Consider the following 19,972-nt stretch of genomic DNA (forward strand, 5'->3'; position numbering starts at 1 on the left):
GGTCACACAGTAAGTGAATGGCAAAGCTGGGATAAGAAGCTAGTTTCCTGAGTAGAGCACTCTCCTCTACAATAAGCTGCTGCCAACCTGGATCTAATCCCCCAAAGAAACAGATCATCTAAGAGAGGAATGGCTACTCTCTTCCTCCCTCTTACTTTAACTCTTGAATTTATATGATAGAAACATAGGATTTAAAATTGGAAGGTAAGTTCAAGATCATTTAATCCAAATCCCTCATTTTGCAGAAGAGATCCAACGAAAGGAAGTGACTTGCCCACACTCATAGCAGAGGCAACATTTGAACTCAGGTCTTGTGATTACAAATCTGACCAATTCAAGTTCACTAGAAGAGGCCAATCTGATTTGGGAAAGAAGGGGGAAAAAATCATTGTTGTCATTTTTTCTTAAGAAATAAAATTTGATGTTATCTACATCCAGAGAAAGAACTATGGAATCGGAACACAGAATGAAGCAGAACATTTTCTCTTTTGTTACGTTTTGGTTTGGTTTGGTTTTTCTCATGGTTTCTCCCATTCATTATAATTTTTCTTTGCAACCTGACTAATGTGAAAATGTGTTTAATAAGAACGTATGTCTACAACCCATATAAGATTGCATGCTGTTGTGAGTAGGGAGGAGGAAGGGAGGGAGAGAAAATCTAAGACTTACAGAAGTGATTGTAGAAAACTGAAAACAAATAAATTAATCATTTAAAAACTAAATTTTAAAAATTTCCCATTAAAAAAAGTTTCTGTAAAAAAAAAGGAAATATTATTTGATTAGTTTTAAATACTTATGGCCACTGGGTCTCCAGAACATTGACAAGAGCAGGACCCTTGTGGACTTCCTTTAGTGGGGAGATGGAATGGTGAACAGAGACTCAGAAGCTTAGAAGTGGGAGGGACCTCAGAGGTTATCTAGTTCCCCACTAACTACACAAAGTGAATTGTTATTATTTAGACAGTGTGGTATGATGGAAAGTAAGGTTGACATGGAGTCATGAGACCTGAGTTCAGATTTGACCTTTAACACTCACCATGTGGAATTGACTTAACTTTTCTGAGTTTCAGTCTCCTCCTCCATAAAATGGGCAGAAAAATACCTGTAGCACCTGGCTTACAGGGTTCTTATGAGGCTCAGCTGACCTAAATGTAAAGTGCTTTATGAACCTTGTAGATAAAGTTGTAGATAAAGTCATCTGTAATTATTAGAAACATTTTTTCATAAGCAGCTCATACAATCCTATTTGCCATTTTAGAAAGTCTCTGGTTCACAATTTTGTGATGTTTTCATCTGGTTTAATTGTATTCCTTTAGCCTGTGACTTCTTCCATTCTCTCTCTCTCTCTCTCTCTCTCTCTCTCTCTCTCTCTCTCTCTCTCTCTCTCTCTCTCTCTCTCTCTCTCCCTCTCTCTCTCTCTGCCCCTGCCCTCCCCCAATGGACTTGGAGCCAGAAAACTGGACTTGAATCCTACCTCTGCCACTAATTATCTGTGTTGTCTTGGGCAAAACACTTTCCCCTTTCTGACTCTCACTTTCCTCATCTGTAAAATGAGAAAATTGGCCTCTATTGGCCTCTGTGATCTCTAAGGTTCCTTCCAGTTCTAAACCTTATGATCCTACCTAGTTTTGCATTCACGCTTTGTGTACCCTTGTGCACTTAGCACAATGGTATGTGTGTGTATGTGAGAGAGATACAGTGATTAACAAATGCTTATTGACTGACTGACTAAATTTTAGCTTCCTTCTCTGTAAAATGGGGCTAGTAATAACAAAAAATAACTCATACAAAGCGCTTCCTTCACCTACTCCACCCCCTTCTACGTATGAGGTAGATATTGCCAGGATCATTACCATTCCATTTTTACAAATGGGGAACCTGATGTTTAGAGAAGTTAACAGACTTGGCCACTGTCTCACACTCAGTAAGGGCTAGAACTAGGATTTCAATGCAAGTCTTCGGACTTGGCTTTCTTTGACTACATACTACTTAACTATTGCCCTCACTGGGATATGAGGAGGAAATAGAGAGTTTTTATCATTTTCAATCATAAGATCTAAAATTTCACTTTCCCACTCCTCTTGCCAGAACTTTGTGAGGAAAGTCCTTTATAAACTTGAAGCACTATGGAAATTAAAGCTGTTTTAATTGTAATTATTTTCCCTTGTGTTGGTTTTGCCTTCATAAACTTGTGGGGGAGGGACACAAGGTGGGATTTGTGGGACCTGCACAATCCTGAGACAGCCCAGAGGTGGACATTTGGCCCAGGCCCCCGAGAAGCTTACCTTCTGCTTGGGGAAAAAAAGATCACATGACCACAGGAGCAAGGTGGTAGAGCGAAAAAATGCTAAACTTTGAGACAAGACAAGCTGGGTCTGAATTCCTCTTCCACCACTTACTACTGAAGCCACTGGCAGGCACTATTCTCTGAATTTCAGTCTCCTCATCTGCAAAATGTAGGGGGGGGGGGGGGGAGTCAAGGAGAAAAGGGAATAAGCATTTATACAGCTCATGCTATATGCTCAATTTTACAAATATTCTCCCATTTGATCCTTACAGCAACCCTGGAAGGTAGGTGCTATTATCATCATTCCTATTTGACAGATGAGAAAACTGAGGCAAACAGCAGTTAAGTCACTTACCCAAGGATCACACAAGTGTCTAAGGTCAGATTTGAACTCAGGTCTATCTCACTCCAGGCTCTATGCTCTATCCACTGTGCCACCTAGCTACTTTCTGGCACTGCCTACCAAGGTGTGGGGTTCCAAGGAGATAACTGTGAGACTCAAATGAGATAACAGTTGTAAAGCACTTTGCAAACCTTAAAATAATGCCATATACATGTCAATCATCAATGGCAACTGCACTGGAGCCAGATCAACTTGACTCTCCAAGAGCTGATTGTTAAATTTTCCATGTAATCATTTACACCTCAGAAATCCACAAATCAAGACTTGATTTATTGTTTTGTTGATTGTCTAGACTTAAGAATGTGCTGGAGAAAATGTCAGTTTTGCAAATTAAACTTAGAAGTGTCATACACACATTGGGGGTAGGGGTGTGAGAGGGAAGGTGATTGTTAAACATTTACCAACCTATACCTGGGAAGCACGATCAATTTATATTGAAAGTGATATTAGTTTAAGCCCCTCTTTTTCAGAAGAATGATTAGGTCCTAGAAAGAAGTGACTTGCCCAAAGTCACATAGGTAAGTAGCTGTATTCATGTCAAGTTAAGTCTTGCTCTAAGAAAACAGGAGCCATGTTCTTTATTACACCTGCGTTCCCTCTCTAGAGCAGTCATTCCCGCGCTCTTAGGAGACATTGGTCTGATTTTGCAACATCTGTTCCCCTCTCCAAGGTGCCCTGCAGTCTTTCTTTCTCCCTGTCTCTCTCTCTCTCTGTCCCAAGCCTCAATTTCCTCACTATAAAATGGGATAGTAATACTTGAACTTCCTACCATACAGAGTTGTGAGGAAATATCAGACACTGTAATAATTTAATGTGCCTGGAGAATCCTGTCTAGGACTCTAGGTAGATTCATTCAGGGTCAGAGCTGGAAGTATCCTTACAGTTCATCTACTCCATTTGCTTCATTTTATGGAGATACTGACAGCCAGAAAGAGTAACTTACCTGAACTTACACAGAGAGTTAGTGATAGAACTGAGGTCTCCTGACCATGAGACCCAGGCTCTTTCCAATATACCGCTCTGATGAATTTTCAGGGAAGCCCCTCCATTCACCCTGCCCCCATCCAGCTGTCCTGCCAAGTGTCTCCCGAAGGCTTCAGTGACCCTGTGACCCAGCTATAAAAATCAAGACATCAAGCTTGGCCCTTGAAGTCTGCATGAAATCTGTAGAGTCAGGCTGTTCACAACTTCCTTTAATTTCCATCCCTACAGAACTGACTAGGAAGGTCACTGGGTATGTTTGAGAAAGCCAGGGGCATGGGGCTACTTGGCAAAGGGAAGAGAATGAGCAGTCTAACTGGTCCACTGCAGCTGCAGCTTCTGGTGCCTAAGGACAAGATCCTGGAAAGGTTCTGATGCTCTGACTAGGTGAAATACAGTTTTCTTAGAAAGGGCCCCAGATCACAAATGCACCTATGTGGACCTTTCTTCTCTCCCTAAGCATGGGCTAAGCACACAGTATTCCATTTACAAGTCCAACCATAAGACATCCCCATCTCCCATCTGCACACCTTTACACAGGCTATCCCTCAAACCTGAATTCACTCTCTCTTCACGTTCCCCTTTTAAAATCTGTCAGGACTTGGCTTGAGTGCCATATCCTTCATAAGGCTCTTCGTGATCACCCCAATTGTGAGTGCTCCCCAGCAAAATACTTTGTATATATTTTGTATTTACTTATCTATGGAAGTGTTTTCCCCCTCAATAGAATGTAAGTGCATTAAAGGAAGAGGATATATATATGTGTATATATGTACATATACACATATAAATATACATACACACATGTATGTGTATATATGTATGCATACACCTATATACATATACTATACACATACACATGTATGTATGTGTGCATGTCTATATATGTGCATACACAAATACATACTATACACACACATATATTTGTCTTTGTATCTCTAGTGCCTAACATAGTACCTGGTACCTGGTGTTCAATAACAGCTCAGTAATTGATCAAATGCTGATTTGCTCCTTTGACAAACTGACCAAATATTGGACCCAAATGGCTTTTGTCATTCCTACTGAATGATATCACATCATCTACTCCATTATGACTCCCATTATAGGTTTTACTATGCCTCATAGATAGGGCTAGAGGAACATCAGAGCTAGAAAGCACCTTAGAGATTATCTCACCAAAACCCTGATTTTACAAGCAAAGAAACTGAGGTCCAGAAAGAGTAACTGATTTGCCCAAAGTTGCCCAACCTAGAAATGAAAGAGCTAAGACTGGAATGTAGGTCAGAACACGGGGCTTAGCTGGGACTAATAGCTTTTCTTCTTCATCGGGAAGGGTAGAAAATTCAGGAGAGCCTGAAAGAGTGGCCATTGGCAAGTGGAATTGGTCATTGACATAGAGGAACGAGAGCCTCAGGTATGTTTCCTGCAGGCAAGGAAGAAAACCAGTGAAGTAGGAAAGCTTAGCCCACAGCTGTTTTCAAACAGTGTATGCTTTTATGGAAAACAGGGAAGCCTCCAGGTCACCTGCCCAAGGGAGGATGAGATGACCAGGGGAAGGTCTAAACACCAGCATTGGGGGGAAGGGGGAGGTGAAATGGACTCAGCAGAGTCCTCACTATAAGCCAGAAGGGAATCAAGACCAGAAAAAGTCACAGGCAGAGTAGACAAATGGTAAGATATGAGAGACAATCCATAACCTCATATCTAGATCCAAAACCTCGGAGCTGGAAGGACATTTAGCTTAACTTACCTTAACAGAAACAGACCCCTCTGCAACATCCCTAAAAAATGAATCCAGAATCACAGGATTTGAGAGTTGGAAGACATATCAGCTTCTATTTGGCCTAAACCATACACTCAGAAACCGTAATGTAATGTTTTCAACAAGTCACTGACCTGACTGCTTGAAAAACTCCAAGGGGTGAGTGGTGAAGAGCCTACCACCTTTTGAGAAAGTCCATTCCACTTTGGCACAGTTGTAATTATTAAGAAGTTTTTCTGGACATCAAGCCTAAAGTTGCCTGTTTGGAATTTCCACTCATCATGCCTGGTTCTGCCCCTTGGGGCAAAACAGAGCAAGTCTAATCCTTCTCTCACATGACAGCTTCAAATACTTGAAGACAGCTATCTTGTCTTTCCCCCTCCCCCATTCATATTTTCTCCAGACCAACCAGTTTCTTCAACCAAATCTCACATGTCATGGATCCAAGATCCTTCACCATGTTGGTTGTCCTTCTTTGGATGCTTTCCAATTTATCAAAATCCTTCTTAAACTGTGGTGCCCAGGACTGAACACAAGATTCCAAGTGACTCCTGATAAGTGCATAGCATGGGGGACTATCACCTCTCCATTCCTGGTAGCTATATCCCTCTAAATGTAATCCAAGATCACGTTAGCTGCCATTTTTTTTGGCTGCCACATCACAATGCTGATTTGCAATCCACTAAAACCCACAGTTTTGTTTTGCTTGTTTTTTGGAAAAACTACTATTTATCCATATCTCCTCCATCTACATTTGTGAAGTTGACTTTGTATATCATAGTGCAAGGCTTTACATTTATTTCTATTGAATTTCATCTTATTAAATTTAGTCCAGTGTTGTAGCCTATAAAAGTCCCTTTGGATCCAGACTCTCTCATCCAGCATGTGACCTGTACCACCCGCTCTGTGTCATCTTCAAATTTGATGAGCATACTATCTATGCCTTTATCCAAGTCATTGGTTAAAATGTTAAATAGTACAAGGCAAATCATAGATCCTGGGGCAGTCCTCTGGAGATCTCCTGCCACACTGACACTGAACTATCAACAACTACTCTAAATCTGGCCATCCAACTAATTTGGAATCCATCTGATCATAGTATCCATACAATTCATATCTCTCCACCTTTTCCACAAGAATATTATGAAAAACTTGATTAAAGTTTTGCTAAAATCTCAGTAAATTATATCTATAGAATTCCCCTCATCTACTAGTTTAGTCATCCTGTTAAAAAAAGGAAATGAGGTCAGTGTGGGATGACCTGGTCTTGATGAAGCCATGCTGGCTCTTTGTAATTTCCTCTTCCCTTTCTAGATGTTCACCCAAAATCTTTTAGTCACATATTCTAAAATTTTCCAAAAAATTAGAGTCAAGCTCCCTGGCCTATGCCATTTTTCCTTAATGAAAATGGGGACATCGGCCCTTCTCTAGTCTGTGGTACCCATGCACGATCTTTCAAGTGTCACTGAAGCTGGCTCAGCAGTTGCACCTTGTGGGCCAGTGACTTGCAGTCAAGTAGCCAGACAAATATGAACTACGACAACTGCTAGTTACACTTGCAGATCAGAGTGGAAACAGGAATCCTCACGCAAGAATAAAGACAGTGCCTCAAGCAAGCTGCCTGTTGTAGTGGCAAGGGCATCAGTCACGAAGTCAGAGGTTCTGTGCTCAAAACTACATTTTGCTGGTTACTTGCCATCTGATCTAAGATAAGGCACAACAGATCTGAGCCTTAGTTTCTCTATCTGCAAAGTGAGAACTGCTAGATTACCCTTAGAGTTTTTTTCCCAGCTCTAAACCCTTTGAAACCCAGTCATGCTAAAGTATCAATGAGTGATAATACCAAGAAAATAACATACAATAACAAATACACTGTGAAACAACCACCTTTGAAAGACTTAAAAGAACTCTGATCAAAATGGATTAGCTCTGATTTCACAGGACTGATAATGAAGTAAACAAGTTACCTGTTTCCTGACAGAGGGTGATGGTCTCAGGGTGCAGACACAGACATGCTCAATGTGGGAATTTGTTTTGTTTGACTGTGCATATTGGTTACAAGTGTATTGTTTTTCCTTCTTTTTTTCAATGGAGGGGTGGTGGAGGAGGAAAGTTGATTTTTTGTTAACCGAAAAATAAATAAATAAATGAATGACTGAACAAATAAGTTAGAAATTATTTTCTGAGAGCAGGTTTAAGGATAAAGAATGTAGACAAACTAAAAAGGCAGGGGCCTTAGGGGACAAGAAGCAGAAAGGGAGGTGGTCTGGAAGCCCCCCAAACCAGTTGAAATGCTCCACGATTTTGTCAAGGGCCAACTCTCCTTGGAATTGAGTTCTACAGGGAGTTAGTTGTCCTTACAGAAACCTTGGTCTTCTTCCAGGGCCTCATCTATCTTCTCTCATGGTCACTTCAGTAAATAGAAATATTTTTCTCCCAACATAGGGAGTAGGCATGTGTTGCAAACCCTTGCAAAGGAAAATATAGCTCTAACTGGCTCCCTTGAGAAAAATTTGGAAGTCTTCAGTTTGCTGGTTCTATCAGACAATTAATTTTCATCCCTTTTAATCCACAATGCCTTTCTTCCAAGGAGTTCAGGAACATTCACACTTCATGGTCCCATTTACCTCCCAATTTGGCTCATTAGAAAATTGACAGAGGCAGAAAAGGGAATCTGTTTCCTTTTTTGCACAACCAAGAGAAGAGCTATTCATGTGTGCAAAGTCTCATAGCAAAAACAAAACACGTTCTCTGCAACAATCACGTGTGGTTAGTAGAACAAGTGTTATTCTCCCCATTTTATAGATAAGGAGACTGAGACTCAGATAGCTAATGTGACTTCCCTAAAGTAATAGAGTAGGTAAGTCACAGAGCTAGGGTTTAAAGTCAGATCTCTCCATGTCCTGCCCACACATTTTCCACCATATCACAAAACATAGGATTAGTTCCACGTAATCAAAATGATCCATTTTACACTTAACTGCTCTCTCGCCATCTCGTTTATTCATAAATTGTCCTCCCATACGTAAGTTTGATAAGTAATATGTTCATGTTCTTCTAATTTTCTTGTGTCTAATGGCAGCCATCTCTGGGAGGGGGATGGAAGAAAAAGAGAAAAAAAAAGAAATTTATATGATAACTTTATTACATATTTAAAAGGAATATTAAGTTCTACATAACAGATTGGCAGTTTCATGTGAAAATGTTTTTTATTATACTCTGTTATGGAAATGCTTGTTTTATTTCATACATTAAAATGAAACAAATGATTAAAAATAAAGGTAGGATTAGAACCCAGTTCTCAGGATTTTGTTTCAGTTCACCTGATGATACTGAAGACATGAAGTAAACTGAAGGAGCCTACTTTAGTAAGATGTGGTGAACTGAGTGAACTCTTGGATAGAAAACATTTTAATGTCATAGTCAAGAAAAGAATGAGGTCAACACCAATCTCTTCCCTCCCTTTGCAATTCTAGTGCATAAACCACATGTCTGCCAATTGATTCTATCTTGTCTTGGATTGTTCCCCAGTTTTCCTGTGTGTGTGTATGTGTGTGTGTGTGAATCTTATCTTCCCAGGCAGAGTGTGTATACTTTGAGGGCTGGGTCTGGGTCTTCTCATTGCTCTCATCTTCTGCAGAACTTGTCACAGGCCTAGGCACAAAGAAAGGCTCAGTAGAATCACAGAAATGCAGAGCTACAGATTTCACATTCAGTGCTCAATGTTTTCATCTCACAAATGAGGGAATTGAGCTAGATCTCAAAGACCCCTTTAACCTCTAATATTCTGGATTCTTTGTCCTAAGAGCCCTCCCAGTTCTGACATTCTATGTTTCAAGATCCTTTCAGGCTATGTTATTATATTTCCTAAGAGTCTTTTTAGATCTGACCTTAAAATACAGAATATCAGAGCTAGAAGAAGTTTTAGAACACGCACTATTAAAGCTGAAAGGAGACGTTTAAATACCAAAAAAAAAAATGTTTTCTGTTCAAAAGTCCTACCCAGCTAACAGAAAACCCCCTTTTTGGCCTCAATCAATTTTTTTAAAATAATAAAACATAGAATGTCAGAACTGAAAGGAACCTTAGAACATAGAATATCATAGCTAATGGCTCTTGGGGACAGGAAGGGGGAGTGATAACTATGGTGATGTAAGAACAGAAAATATTAATAAAAGTTTTTTTAAAAAAAACAAAAGAGAAAGGTTTAGGATACTTGTTAAGCAATGACTTTCTCTTGAGACATACTTGGAAGAATATTTCTTACAACTTAATAAAATTACTACATTCAGGAAGGGGGTGAAAGAATGGTATCGCTGGAAAGGACTTTAGTGGGTCAATATATATTTACTAAACACCTACTGTGTGCCATATGCTAAATATTGGGGAGATAAAGGCAAAGACAGTCCCTAATCTCAAGGAGCTCACTGTGTAATAGAGAGACAGAAATCAAGCAATTATGTACAAATAAACTGTGAACAGGATAAATTGGAAACATTCAAGAGAAGAAAGGCAGTAGCATTAAGAGGGCTCAGGAAAGGCTTCCTGTAGAAGGTGGGATTTCACATTTGAAAGAAGCCAAGGAATAAAGATTAAAAGGGGGAGTATCATAGACACGGGGGAAGCCAGTGAAAATGCCCAGAGTCTGGGAACGACAAGGGTCACTGGGTCAAAGAGTATGTGGGCAAAATGTGGAGAGTGAACGCTAAGAAGACTGAAAAAGTGGGGGGTGGGAAAAGTTATGAAAGGCTTTGAATTCAAAACAGAGAATTTTCTATTTAATCTTGGAGGTGACTGGGAGCTACTGTACTTAGAATATTCAGAATTATAAAAGAACTTGGAGCCCATCTAGTCTAATCTCTTCATTTTATAGAAGGAAAACAACGTGCACAAGTTCTTATAGCAAGTTCCTGGCAAAATTGGAACTAGGACTCAGTTTCCCTGACTCCCCGTTCAGGGCTCTTCCCTCTACTCAGAGCTGACTCCAATATTTGCTGTTAGACTCATTACAAGAGCTCTTTTAGACAGTTGCTAGCTGTACTCAGAATGAGATAAAGACCATTTTAATGATCTGCTTTTTAAAGTAACAATGAATTAGTCAGATGTGGTAGTACACTCTTGTGAAGCCTGATGCAAGAGAGGCTTCTACCAACAGTTTAGGAGCTTTGCAGTAAGTCAAAGTCCATCAGGGGTCTAATCTAAGTTCACCACCAATATGGTGGTTGCCTACCTGGGGCCCAGGTTGGAAACAGAGCAGGTCAAGCCTACCATGTCTGTTAGCAGGGGATTGAGCCTGTGGGTGGGAACTGTACTTTGGAAGACAGAGAGAGAGAGAGAGAGAGAGAGAGAGAGAGAGAGAGAGAGAGAGAGAGAGGGAGGGAGGGAGGGAGGAAGGGAAAGGAGGAAGGAAGGGGAAGGAAACAGAAGGAAAGGACATTGGAGAAAAGGAAAAGAGGAAAGGAAAAGAAAGAGGGCAGGAAAGGAAAGAGAATGGAAGGGAAAAGAAATTATGAAATACATCTGGAAATGGGAAATTTGTGAAGGAGCTTGTAACTGAGGTACCTAGCTTTATATAATAAATGTGTTCCTGAAAAGCTACATGTAAGTCAATTCCTATTTTAAGAACCCTAGAAGAGTTTGCTATTTATAAGAATCCTACAGTGAATCCTCTTATATTCAGCAAATAATCACCCCTCAGTTTATCATCTTTGTAAATCTGGATTTTTACATGTGTACATATGTGCTTAAAATAGGTCCACCTCCACTCTCTATTTAGAAACTGGCTCATAGAATGTTAGAGCTGAGAGAGAACGTAGAACATAGAACAACAAATGTCAGAGCTAGAAAGGGAAGAGTTGTCACTTAGAGGAAGGATTAGACTGTTATCCCCCTCTGTTTCAGAGGGCAGAGCTAGGATCAATGTGTGGGAGTTGTTGAGGCAGATTTAGGCCCTGATGGAAGGAAAAATTTCCTAACATTTAGAGCTGTCCAAAAGCAGAACTGGCTGCCTCAAGGGGCACATAAGCAAGGCCGGATGACCACTTTCTAGGGAGGATATAGAAAGAATTCTTGGTCAGGCAGAAGCTGGGCCAGATGATGTCTCATCTAGCTCTGGGACTATGATTCTATAGAACAACAGAATATGCCAAAGAACCTTAGAACATAAAATAACATAGCTTGAAAGGATCCTAGAACATAGAATGTCAGAAGTGCACAGGCCCTTAGGATATAGGATGTAGAATGTCAGAGTGAAAAGGAATTTCCGAGATCTAACTCAACCATTTAGTTTAATAGATAAAAGCACTTAGGATTACAATGTTACAACATATTGGGAGTTGTTATGCTTCAAGACTGATCTTTGAGGAAATCAGTGGAACAACTGTACTGGAGGACTGGTCTTGAACTTGTAAAATGGCTTTCACTCTCTCAAGAGGTAGCATGTGTGATGACCAGAATCCCAAGGGAATTAGCCCAAATATCCTAGTGAGGCACAGAGATGATGCAGTGGATAGACCAATGGGCCTGGAGTCAGAAAGATCTGAGTTCAAATGCAGCTCAAACACTTAATTGCTATCTGACCCTAGACAAGTCACTAAACCTCTATTTGCCTCAGTTTCCTCATCTGTAAAAGGGGGATTAATAATAGTATCTAACTCCTGGGGTTTATAAGGATGAAATAATAATCTTAAAGCATTTAGCACAGTTCCTGGCATATAATAAGGGCTATATAAATATCAGTTATTAGTAGTAGTAGTAGTAGTGCCTGAGTAGTATAGGAAGCCAGTTGGTGTTGACTAGTACTAGCAGGGAACTCTAGTTTCAGCTTGAATAAGATGTATTTTGCCAGTGGCCTCGGGGTATGGGTTTCTGGAATCTCTTATGGTCAGATATTTGGACTATGGCATCTTACAGATCCATCTCTATGAACATTTACTATTGCTTAATGAGCTTACATCTTACTCCATGCAAATAAATAATAGTATGTCTAAAAGACACAACCAAACTGTGTGTACCCTAAAATCTGGGACACAAGATATTCTAAAAGGCATCATAAATCAGTAGAGAGAATAATGAAAAGGAAATCATGAGACCTGGGTTCTAGTGAGAGCTTTATAGATAGCTACACAACTTAAGAAATTATTTTCCTGAACTATCAAATAAGGAAGCTGAATTAGATGATTCCTAAGGTTCCTTCTAGATATAACACAGTACGTGAAACAGTAAGAAAGAAAAAAGCTTTGGACTAGGAGTCAGGGGATGGAAGTTCAAGTCTCAATTATTCTACTAACAGTAGCCTTGGGCAACTGTTCCTCAGTTTCCTAATCTACAAAATGAGAGAGTTGTGCATATTCTCTAATGTTCCTTCCAACTTTCACACTATCTATGAACCTAGGAATTTATTTCACTACTTCTGAACCTCACTTTCTTCATCTGTAAAATGGGGGCAATAAGATTTTCAATTACACTTTTAAATAACTACAGTATTAATTAAACTTGAAACTCACAATGTTATTACAAGAAAAAAACTTTGTAAACCAAAGACCACCATATTAATAATTATAATTATTTGAAGTGATTTTTAAAGACCATTCTAAGACCTGTGATTTTCTGGTTTCTGTTCTAGTAAACACTTATTGATTGACAGCGTTCTCTGCTACTCTGCAAATGCTGAGCCTAGGAAGAATTAACGGACTGGAGATACAGGCCACAGTGTCCAAGTTTGGAGCCTGGAGCTATTCAGGGGGCAGGAAGGAAGGGAAAACATTTCAATACATTGTGGCAAGTTTTAGTGGGAGTACTGGGAAATTTTGCTGTTAGCTTGCAGAGTGAGGCAACAGGGGCCTCGGGAGGCATGAGCAGAGAATTACTGGAAGCTCTCCAGAGCCAGTGCTGGCTGGTGGCTCAGGAGGTCCAAGGTGAAGAATCCTTAATATTATGGGGTGTCAGAAGGGACCATGTTGATGATCTAGCCCAAACTCAAATAGAAATAGAGGCCACTAATCCATACATAAGGATCTCTTGTGGGCTGCATATCAACTTAGTTTAAAATGTAATACTATCTATATTTTATTGTGTTTTTATTTTGTTAAATATTTCCCAATTACATCTTACTCCTCGACATAATTGGGAGTGTCATAGGTCCCATAAGGCCCTACCTTTTAACACCTTTGATCTAGACCCACCCCTCTCATTTTACAGATGAGGAAACTGTGTCCAAGAGAAGGGGAAGAGACTTGCCTAAAGTCACATGGCTAAGAAGTAGCCAAGCCAGGATCTAAATTAGGATCTTAGAACTTCAAGTCCAATGCCACCATCATTAGAGGGGGAGCCCTGATCAACTGTGAGTGTATCTTGGAAGATTGGTTTTGAATGAAAGGCACTATAGCTCCAGGAAGAATGAGGGCAGAGCATGTTTCTGTCTTCAAACATTGCTGGCTCCTTTGAGTCAGGCCAGATCCTTCTTTGGGTTTCTAAGCAGCTACTGATATAAGTGCCACAAACTTGCTATCTGCCTGTGTAGTCAAGGCACTATGAGTTACCTGGAGCATAAAATATCAGAACTGGAAGAGTCCTTCTTAGAGTTCATCTAGTCCAGGGGTTCTTAACCTGGGGTCTGTGAACCTCTTTAGCTTCCTATACATATATATACATGCACATACATACATATATATACTGTATTTCAAGATAATTGGCTTCCCTATGCATGTAATTTTATACACTAAAAAAATATTCAGAAAAGGGAACCATAGAATTCACCAGACTGCCCAGAGGATGTTACAAAAAAAAAAATCTTAAGAATCCCTGATCTAGCCCAAACCTCTATCTTACAAATGAGGAAACTGAGGCCCCAAGATGGAAAGTGACTTGCTCAGTATCACCCAAACAAGTAGCAGAGCTAAGATCTGAGTCCAGCTCCAAACTGAATCCAAGTCCAACTCCAAATTTTTATCAGGATGAGGGTACATCAGTTTTCTCCTTTATAAAATGAGACTGGTGGGCTAGGTGACCTCAACTAGAGTCTTTTCAACTCTAATATGTTATATCCTATGTTCCAGGCCCCCTTCCAATTCTCTAACATTCATTGAGCCTATGATAACAGGTGTCACCCACACCCATAGATTATGTAGTAAATTCTTTTGCTTCCCTCCCTTTTAGATCTTCCAGTGCCTAGAGAAGACAAGCCCAAATTTGGATTTAGCCTCTAAATACAAAGAGGCTTTCAAAAGTCTCCTTTTCCTTCTGGATGCTTCAGTCCTGTACTGGGGCCTTGAAAAGGAAGGAGTAGGGAAAAGGGAGAGGAGAGGAGGTAATTGGGATGGGGAAGGTACACCATGGGCTATTCTAGCAAAGGACTATTTCTTCCTCCCACCTGCCCTACTTTGCAGTTGACCTAGGCTTCCTGGTCCCACAAGCACACTCTTTTTTACACCAATGCCACAAACAATCAACTTCACTACTTTCCCAGACCCTCCCTCCCGTCCTCCAACACACAGGCAAACTTAAAGTAGCATTAAACTAGGAACCAACAGTCCTGGATTCTAGTGGCTCGGCCACTGGTAGTGCGACCTTGGAAATCACTTTTTTCTGGGCCTTAGTTGGATAAGAAAGGAGGCAGACCCCCTTCCCCCAAAATGACATGGGACTAGATGGATGATCGATAAGGTTCCTGCCAGCTCTGATACATGTGATTCTCTGAAGTTCTTTTGAACTTTCTTCCCACTTTGGGCACAGTTCTAGCTCAGTATGTCAGAACGGTAAACCTTCAGCGCAGGGCCCTGCTTCCCTTCCCCCTCCCCCTCTAGGCTCTGGCCCTTCTTCTAGTCGAGTTTAGCGTCAGCCCTGTGATTCAGCAAAGAAAACCAAGCTGCCACTTCTCCCTCTTCCCCGAGTCTTTTTCAGTCGGCGGGGGATTGGAATCTCGGTCAATTCCCCTTTACCCACACGCTCCTTACTTCTCCCGGGTTCTGCGGCTGGAGGGGCAAAGACCGACCTGTCTTGTGATTGGACCACAGATTAGACAGCCCCGCCCCTTTCCACCCTCCCCACCACCCCGCCACCCCATCCCCCATTCTCTTTCTGTCTCTCTGTCTCTCTCCCCCTTCCTCTCTCCTACACCTCCCTCCCCAGCAAATCCCCCCAGAGTGGGGAAGCTCTGAGGACGAAGGGACCCCCTGCAGAGGGGAACTTCTCTCCCAAGACCCAATTCCACACAGCCCCGTGGGTCACCCGGGCTCCTACCATAATTCTGCTGAGTCATTCAAAGCCCAGCCTCCAGCAAGCTTCTGTCCTTGAAAACAGCTGCCTCCAACCACTTCCTGGAGACCTATCTCAAAGTCCCCCAAACCCAAAGGCCTTAGAGGAGGGGGAGGGATGAGGTGGGGAGACTTTCAAGGAAAAAATTCCAAAAAGCAAACCACTGCCCCCCCAAGGCTCTTTTACTAGACGCAAAAGTTTATTAAAATTGTTCATTATTAATGCTTCAAACGCAGAGATCCCAAAATATACAGATGCCTTTTTCCTTATAGAAATAGATTATTCTTTATAATAAAAAAACGTAGGAACATCTTTAACAGATTACTCAATCCATGACTGACAGTTACACGTGGTTACATCAGTTGTGTACACAGTCGTTCCCAGCCATGTTTAAAGATTGCATCACTCACTTTCTGTTTGCCTGCCCGCCGCCCTCCCTGCTCCGCTCGGCTAGATCTGTGTGTATCTATACACATGTCGTATATACACATGTATGTGTATATACACACGGGCATATACACATACACATAATTTCTGGGTTTTTAAATAACACTATGCCACAAATTCGCAGAGATCCCCGATCTGAACATTTGGTTGGTGGGAAAATATATATATATATATATATAAAATAATAAAATTACCAACAAGAAAGCCAATTCGTCAACCAGGCAAGGCGCACAAGTTTTCAAACGTCGCCGGAGGTTGACGGGAAAGGGAATATTTGAAGGCTCTCACAAGGGGTTGTTCGGGTGACGGAGAGTCAAGGGGGGGAAGGCGGGGAGGACTGGCGGACAGCGGAGGTCGATGGTGCCGCCCCCGCAGGGCCCTCACTCAAACAAGAATCTAAAACAACCCCCGGCGGCCCGCCTCGAAAACAACCTACCATTCTCCTCCTCTCCCCACACAAACACCCACCAAATCTTCGAGTCTCTGCCCTTTCTCTCCTCTCTGCTAGGTCTGCCCCACCCGGGAGCAGAAGTAAACAGCCCCGAGGCTAGCAGTCTCCAGATGTGGCGGTCAGCGGTGGCCAGATACGATCACCCCAAGTCCCCCCGGCCAAGTGTCCTAGAGGGGCGCGGGCCACAAGAGCGAGAGGCCTCCCCGCGCTGGCGGAGGCTGGGGCCCCAGAGGGCCGGCCGCTGGGCTAACAGTGTCCGGAGGAGGCCAGCAAGGGCTCGGGCAGCTGTTTGAACAAGTTCCTAAGCGTGCTCAGCTCTCGGGACAGCTGCTCCACCTTCTTCTGCAGCCGCTCGTTCTCCGCCGTCAGCTCCAGCACTTTGTGCTGCGTTTCCAAGTTGCGCATCTTGGCTTTGTCGCGACTCTTACGCACCGCGATGTTGTTGCGCTCCCGGCGGATCTTGTACTCGTCGCTGTGCTTGTCCACGCTCTTCTTGGCCTTGCTCTTGGCTGGCAGCGGGGTCGGGCCGCCCGGGTAGCAGCCTCCGGCCTTGCTCTCCGTCGGGTTCGGGGTCCCGGGGGGACTAGAGGAAGACGACGTGGACAGGTTGCCGCTACTGCCGCTCGGTACCGACTGGTAGCCCAGGTAGGAGCGCATGGCATAGGGCGAGCCGGCGGACATGCCCCCGCCCGGCCCGGCCGCCGAGTCCTCTTTTCTTTTGCAAGGCACCGAGTCCGCCACCGGTTCGAAACCGGGTTCGGCCTTGAGCTCGCCTGCCCCCGGCGGTGGCAGTGGCGGCGGCGGCTGAAGGGGCGTGAAGCAGCCCGGAGGGTGCAAGCCGCCTTTGCTCGCGCCCTGCTGAGCTAGGCGGCCCAGGCTCAGGTAGCTGTAGTCTGGGCCCGGCGGCTTCTTGCAGACGGAGCCGCTGCCTTTGGCGTAGTCGTCCGCGAAGAGGTCAGAAAGGAAATCGTGGTGGTGGGGGGGATGAGGAGGGTGCGCGTGGGGGTGGCCGGAGGAGGCGGGAGCGGAGGAGGCGGAGGCGGCGGAGGAGGCGGGAGGAGGCGGCTCGAAGTTCCCCCCCGCTGCTGGGGGAGGCGGCGGCGGCTGCTGAGGCTGCTGGGCGCCCAGCGGATCCAGGTAGGGGCTGAAGTCTATGGCTCTTTCGTGGTCGCCGATGCTGAGCTCGCTCATAGAACGGCCCCCGGGCCGGGGCGGGTGCAGCTTGAAGGGAGCTAAACAGTCCGCCTCGTAGTAGAAGTTCGCCACTTCCATGGATTTAAAGGCCGGAGGCTGCAAAGGGAGGCATGTTGGGTCCCAGGACACCAGGCGTTGCATGAAAGCAAAGGGGGAGAGAGGAAGGGGAAGGGGGAGGGAGAAAGGGGGGGGAGGGAGAAGGGAGCAGGCTGGGGCGGGGGGCTTGGCTTGAGGATTTTCGCGGCCCCCCTCTGCCCCGGCCGCTGCAATCCTCCGGAGCAGAGACGGAGGCTGCTTTCAGCTCAAGCTGCGCCAGGCGTTCTGGGATCCCCAGGGGCTCGGCTGTCCCTGCTGCCGGGGTCCGGAGCACCGAGCTGGGGTGGGCTTCTGCGGCGCTCGGCACTGCTTCCGCGGCTGCTGGAGCTGCTGTGGCCGCTGCTACCGTGGCTGTGGCTGCGGCTGCTCCGGACCATCTGGTCCCTCCGGGTCCCGTGCGCGGCTGTGACTTGCTAAAGTTTCTCGCTCGCCGGTTATTTATAAAGGCGGCCCTTAGCAACGGCCCATAGCTGCGTCACGGCTGGCAGCCTGCCCCAAGCCGCGCATGCCGGGCCGCCGCTTCCCCTGCTCCCCCTGCAGCCGCCACCGCCACCGAAAGCTCCCCGCAGTCCTAGCGCCGCGACCCGGCCCCGCAACCCGAGAAGGAAGCCGAGCCAGCGATGCGCGTTTTGGGGGTCCTGCGGACTACGCGTGAGGCGATCGCGTGCGCCCCAGCTCCTATCCCAAGGGAGAGGCTGGGGGAGGTGCGGCCCCGCCCCCTTGGAAAGAACGCGCGCACACACACACACACACACACACACACACACACACACACACGCCACCATTCCTCAGTCTCCTAGATCTAAGCCCTGTGTAGATCTTACCTCCACCCCCAGGTTTCCCTCTCGAAAGGGGCCGAGGATTTCCGAGCCTCCCACTCCTCCGAGGGTCTTTGCTTGCGGCCCTGCCTCCCTTTCGCTCTCCTCTGGTTTGCACTCCCCGCCCCTCCCTGCCCCACCCCGCCCCCCGCCCCCTAACCCCCTGCCTGCTGGAGAGTGGGCTAGCAGAGGATCTGGGGCAGAAATCCGGGCCAGGGAAACCAGTTTCCCACCGCCACGATCTGGCCCTGCCTCCAGAGCTTCTCCATCCCACCCGAGGCAGCTCTGGCTCTGTGCGGTGCTTTGTCCCCACCTCCCGATGCACCTGTAGGCCGGGGCACTTGCCCTTGTTTCCTTCCCTCCAAGCTGTCAATTCTCTCTCTCTCTCTCTCTCTCTCTCTCTCTCTCTCTCTCTCTCTCTCTCTCTCTCTCTCTCTCTCTCTCTCTCTCTCTCTCTCTCTCTCCCCCTCCCTCTCTCTCTCCACCTCTACCTCTACCTGTACCACCTCACTTGTGTCTGGAGCCCCCAAGACTCTTTCCAGTCCACTGGGGAGCCGAAAACTTGATTCTTGGGGGTGGATTCTTGGGATGTTCTTGGGAGTAGATTGTAGACATCGGTAAGTTTGAGCTTATGTGCAAGTCTGGTCCAGCGCACCCACTTGGGGTGTAAGGGTGCTCTATATGTACTGGCTGTCCCCAAGAGTGGTGATCTGCCACCAGGAGCAAGCCTCAGTGTTAGCCTTTGGACTTGGGTCTTCTATACAAGGCAAATAATCTGAGAACGAATGAAGATCTGGACTCTAGTTCTGACGACCACTTAACCAGCAAGTTAGAGGATTTTAAGATTAAGAGCTGGAAAGGACATTATAGGTCACTTTGATCAGCTTCCTCATTTTGCAGAGAAGAAAACTGAGACTTATGGGACTTGAACTCAGATATTCTGGCTCCAGACCCAATGATCTTTCCCTTCTACCACAGCAACTTCCAGGTCCTCAGTTTCTTCTATTGTAAAATGAGAGATTTGTACTAGCTGCCCTCAAGCCCCTTCCAGGTTCAAATTAATATTATTCCTCACACATGCTCCCCTTACAACTAGCCTGGCCAGCCTACCTGGAGGAAAGTGAACACAGGGAAAGAAAGACTTGTTTCTGAGAAAGGTTAACTTGGAAGGTCTCAGCACTTCCCAAGGGAGAAAAGAGACCAGAGGCTAGCAAAGAATAGGAAAGAAGCCATGATTCCCCTAAAGTGGAAGAAGACCCCTGGATTCTATTTACCTGCC

At 44.6% G+C, this 19,972-nt stretch overlaps 1 protein-coding gene and 1 long non-coding RNA gene across 2 annotated transcripts; both read right to left on the reverse strand.

Annotated features, from left to right (window-relative positions):
- Positions 1-1,361: 1,361 nt before the first annotated feature.
- On the reverse strand, positions 1,362-18,809 carry LOC140519992 (uncharacterized). The gene is made up of 2 exons (XR_011972349.1): positions 18,700-18,809; positions 1,362-8,521 (listed from the first exon to the last, which is right to left on the reverse strand). It is a non-coding gene; the product is annotated as an uncharacterized lncRNA (long non-coding RNA).
- Positions 15,866-18,517, reverse strand: CEBPB (CCAAT enhancer binding protein beta). The gene has a single exon (XM_072633571.1). It carries the CDS (start codon positions 17,918-17,920, stop codon positions 16,832-16,834), a length of 1,089 nt encoding a protein of 362 aa, XP_072489672.1. The 5' UTR covers positions 17,921-18,517; the 3' UTR covers positions 15,866-16,831.
- Positions 18,810-19,972: the final 1,163 nt, after the last annotated feature.

This window comes from Notamacropus eugenii, chromosome 1 (assembly GCF_028372415.1).
Source record: "Notamacropus eugenii isolate mMacEug1 chromosome 1, mMacEug1.pri_v2, whole genome shotgun sequence".
In the NCBI taxonomy this organism is placed as follows: domain Eukaryota; kingdom Metazoa; phylum Chordata; class Mammalia; order Diprotodontia; family Macropodidae; genus Notamacropus; species Notamacropus eugenii.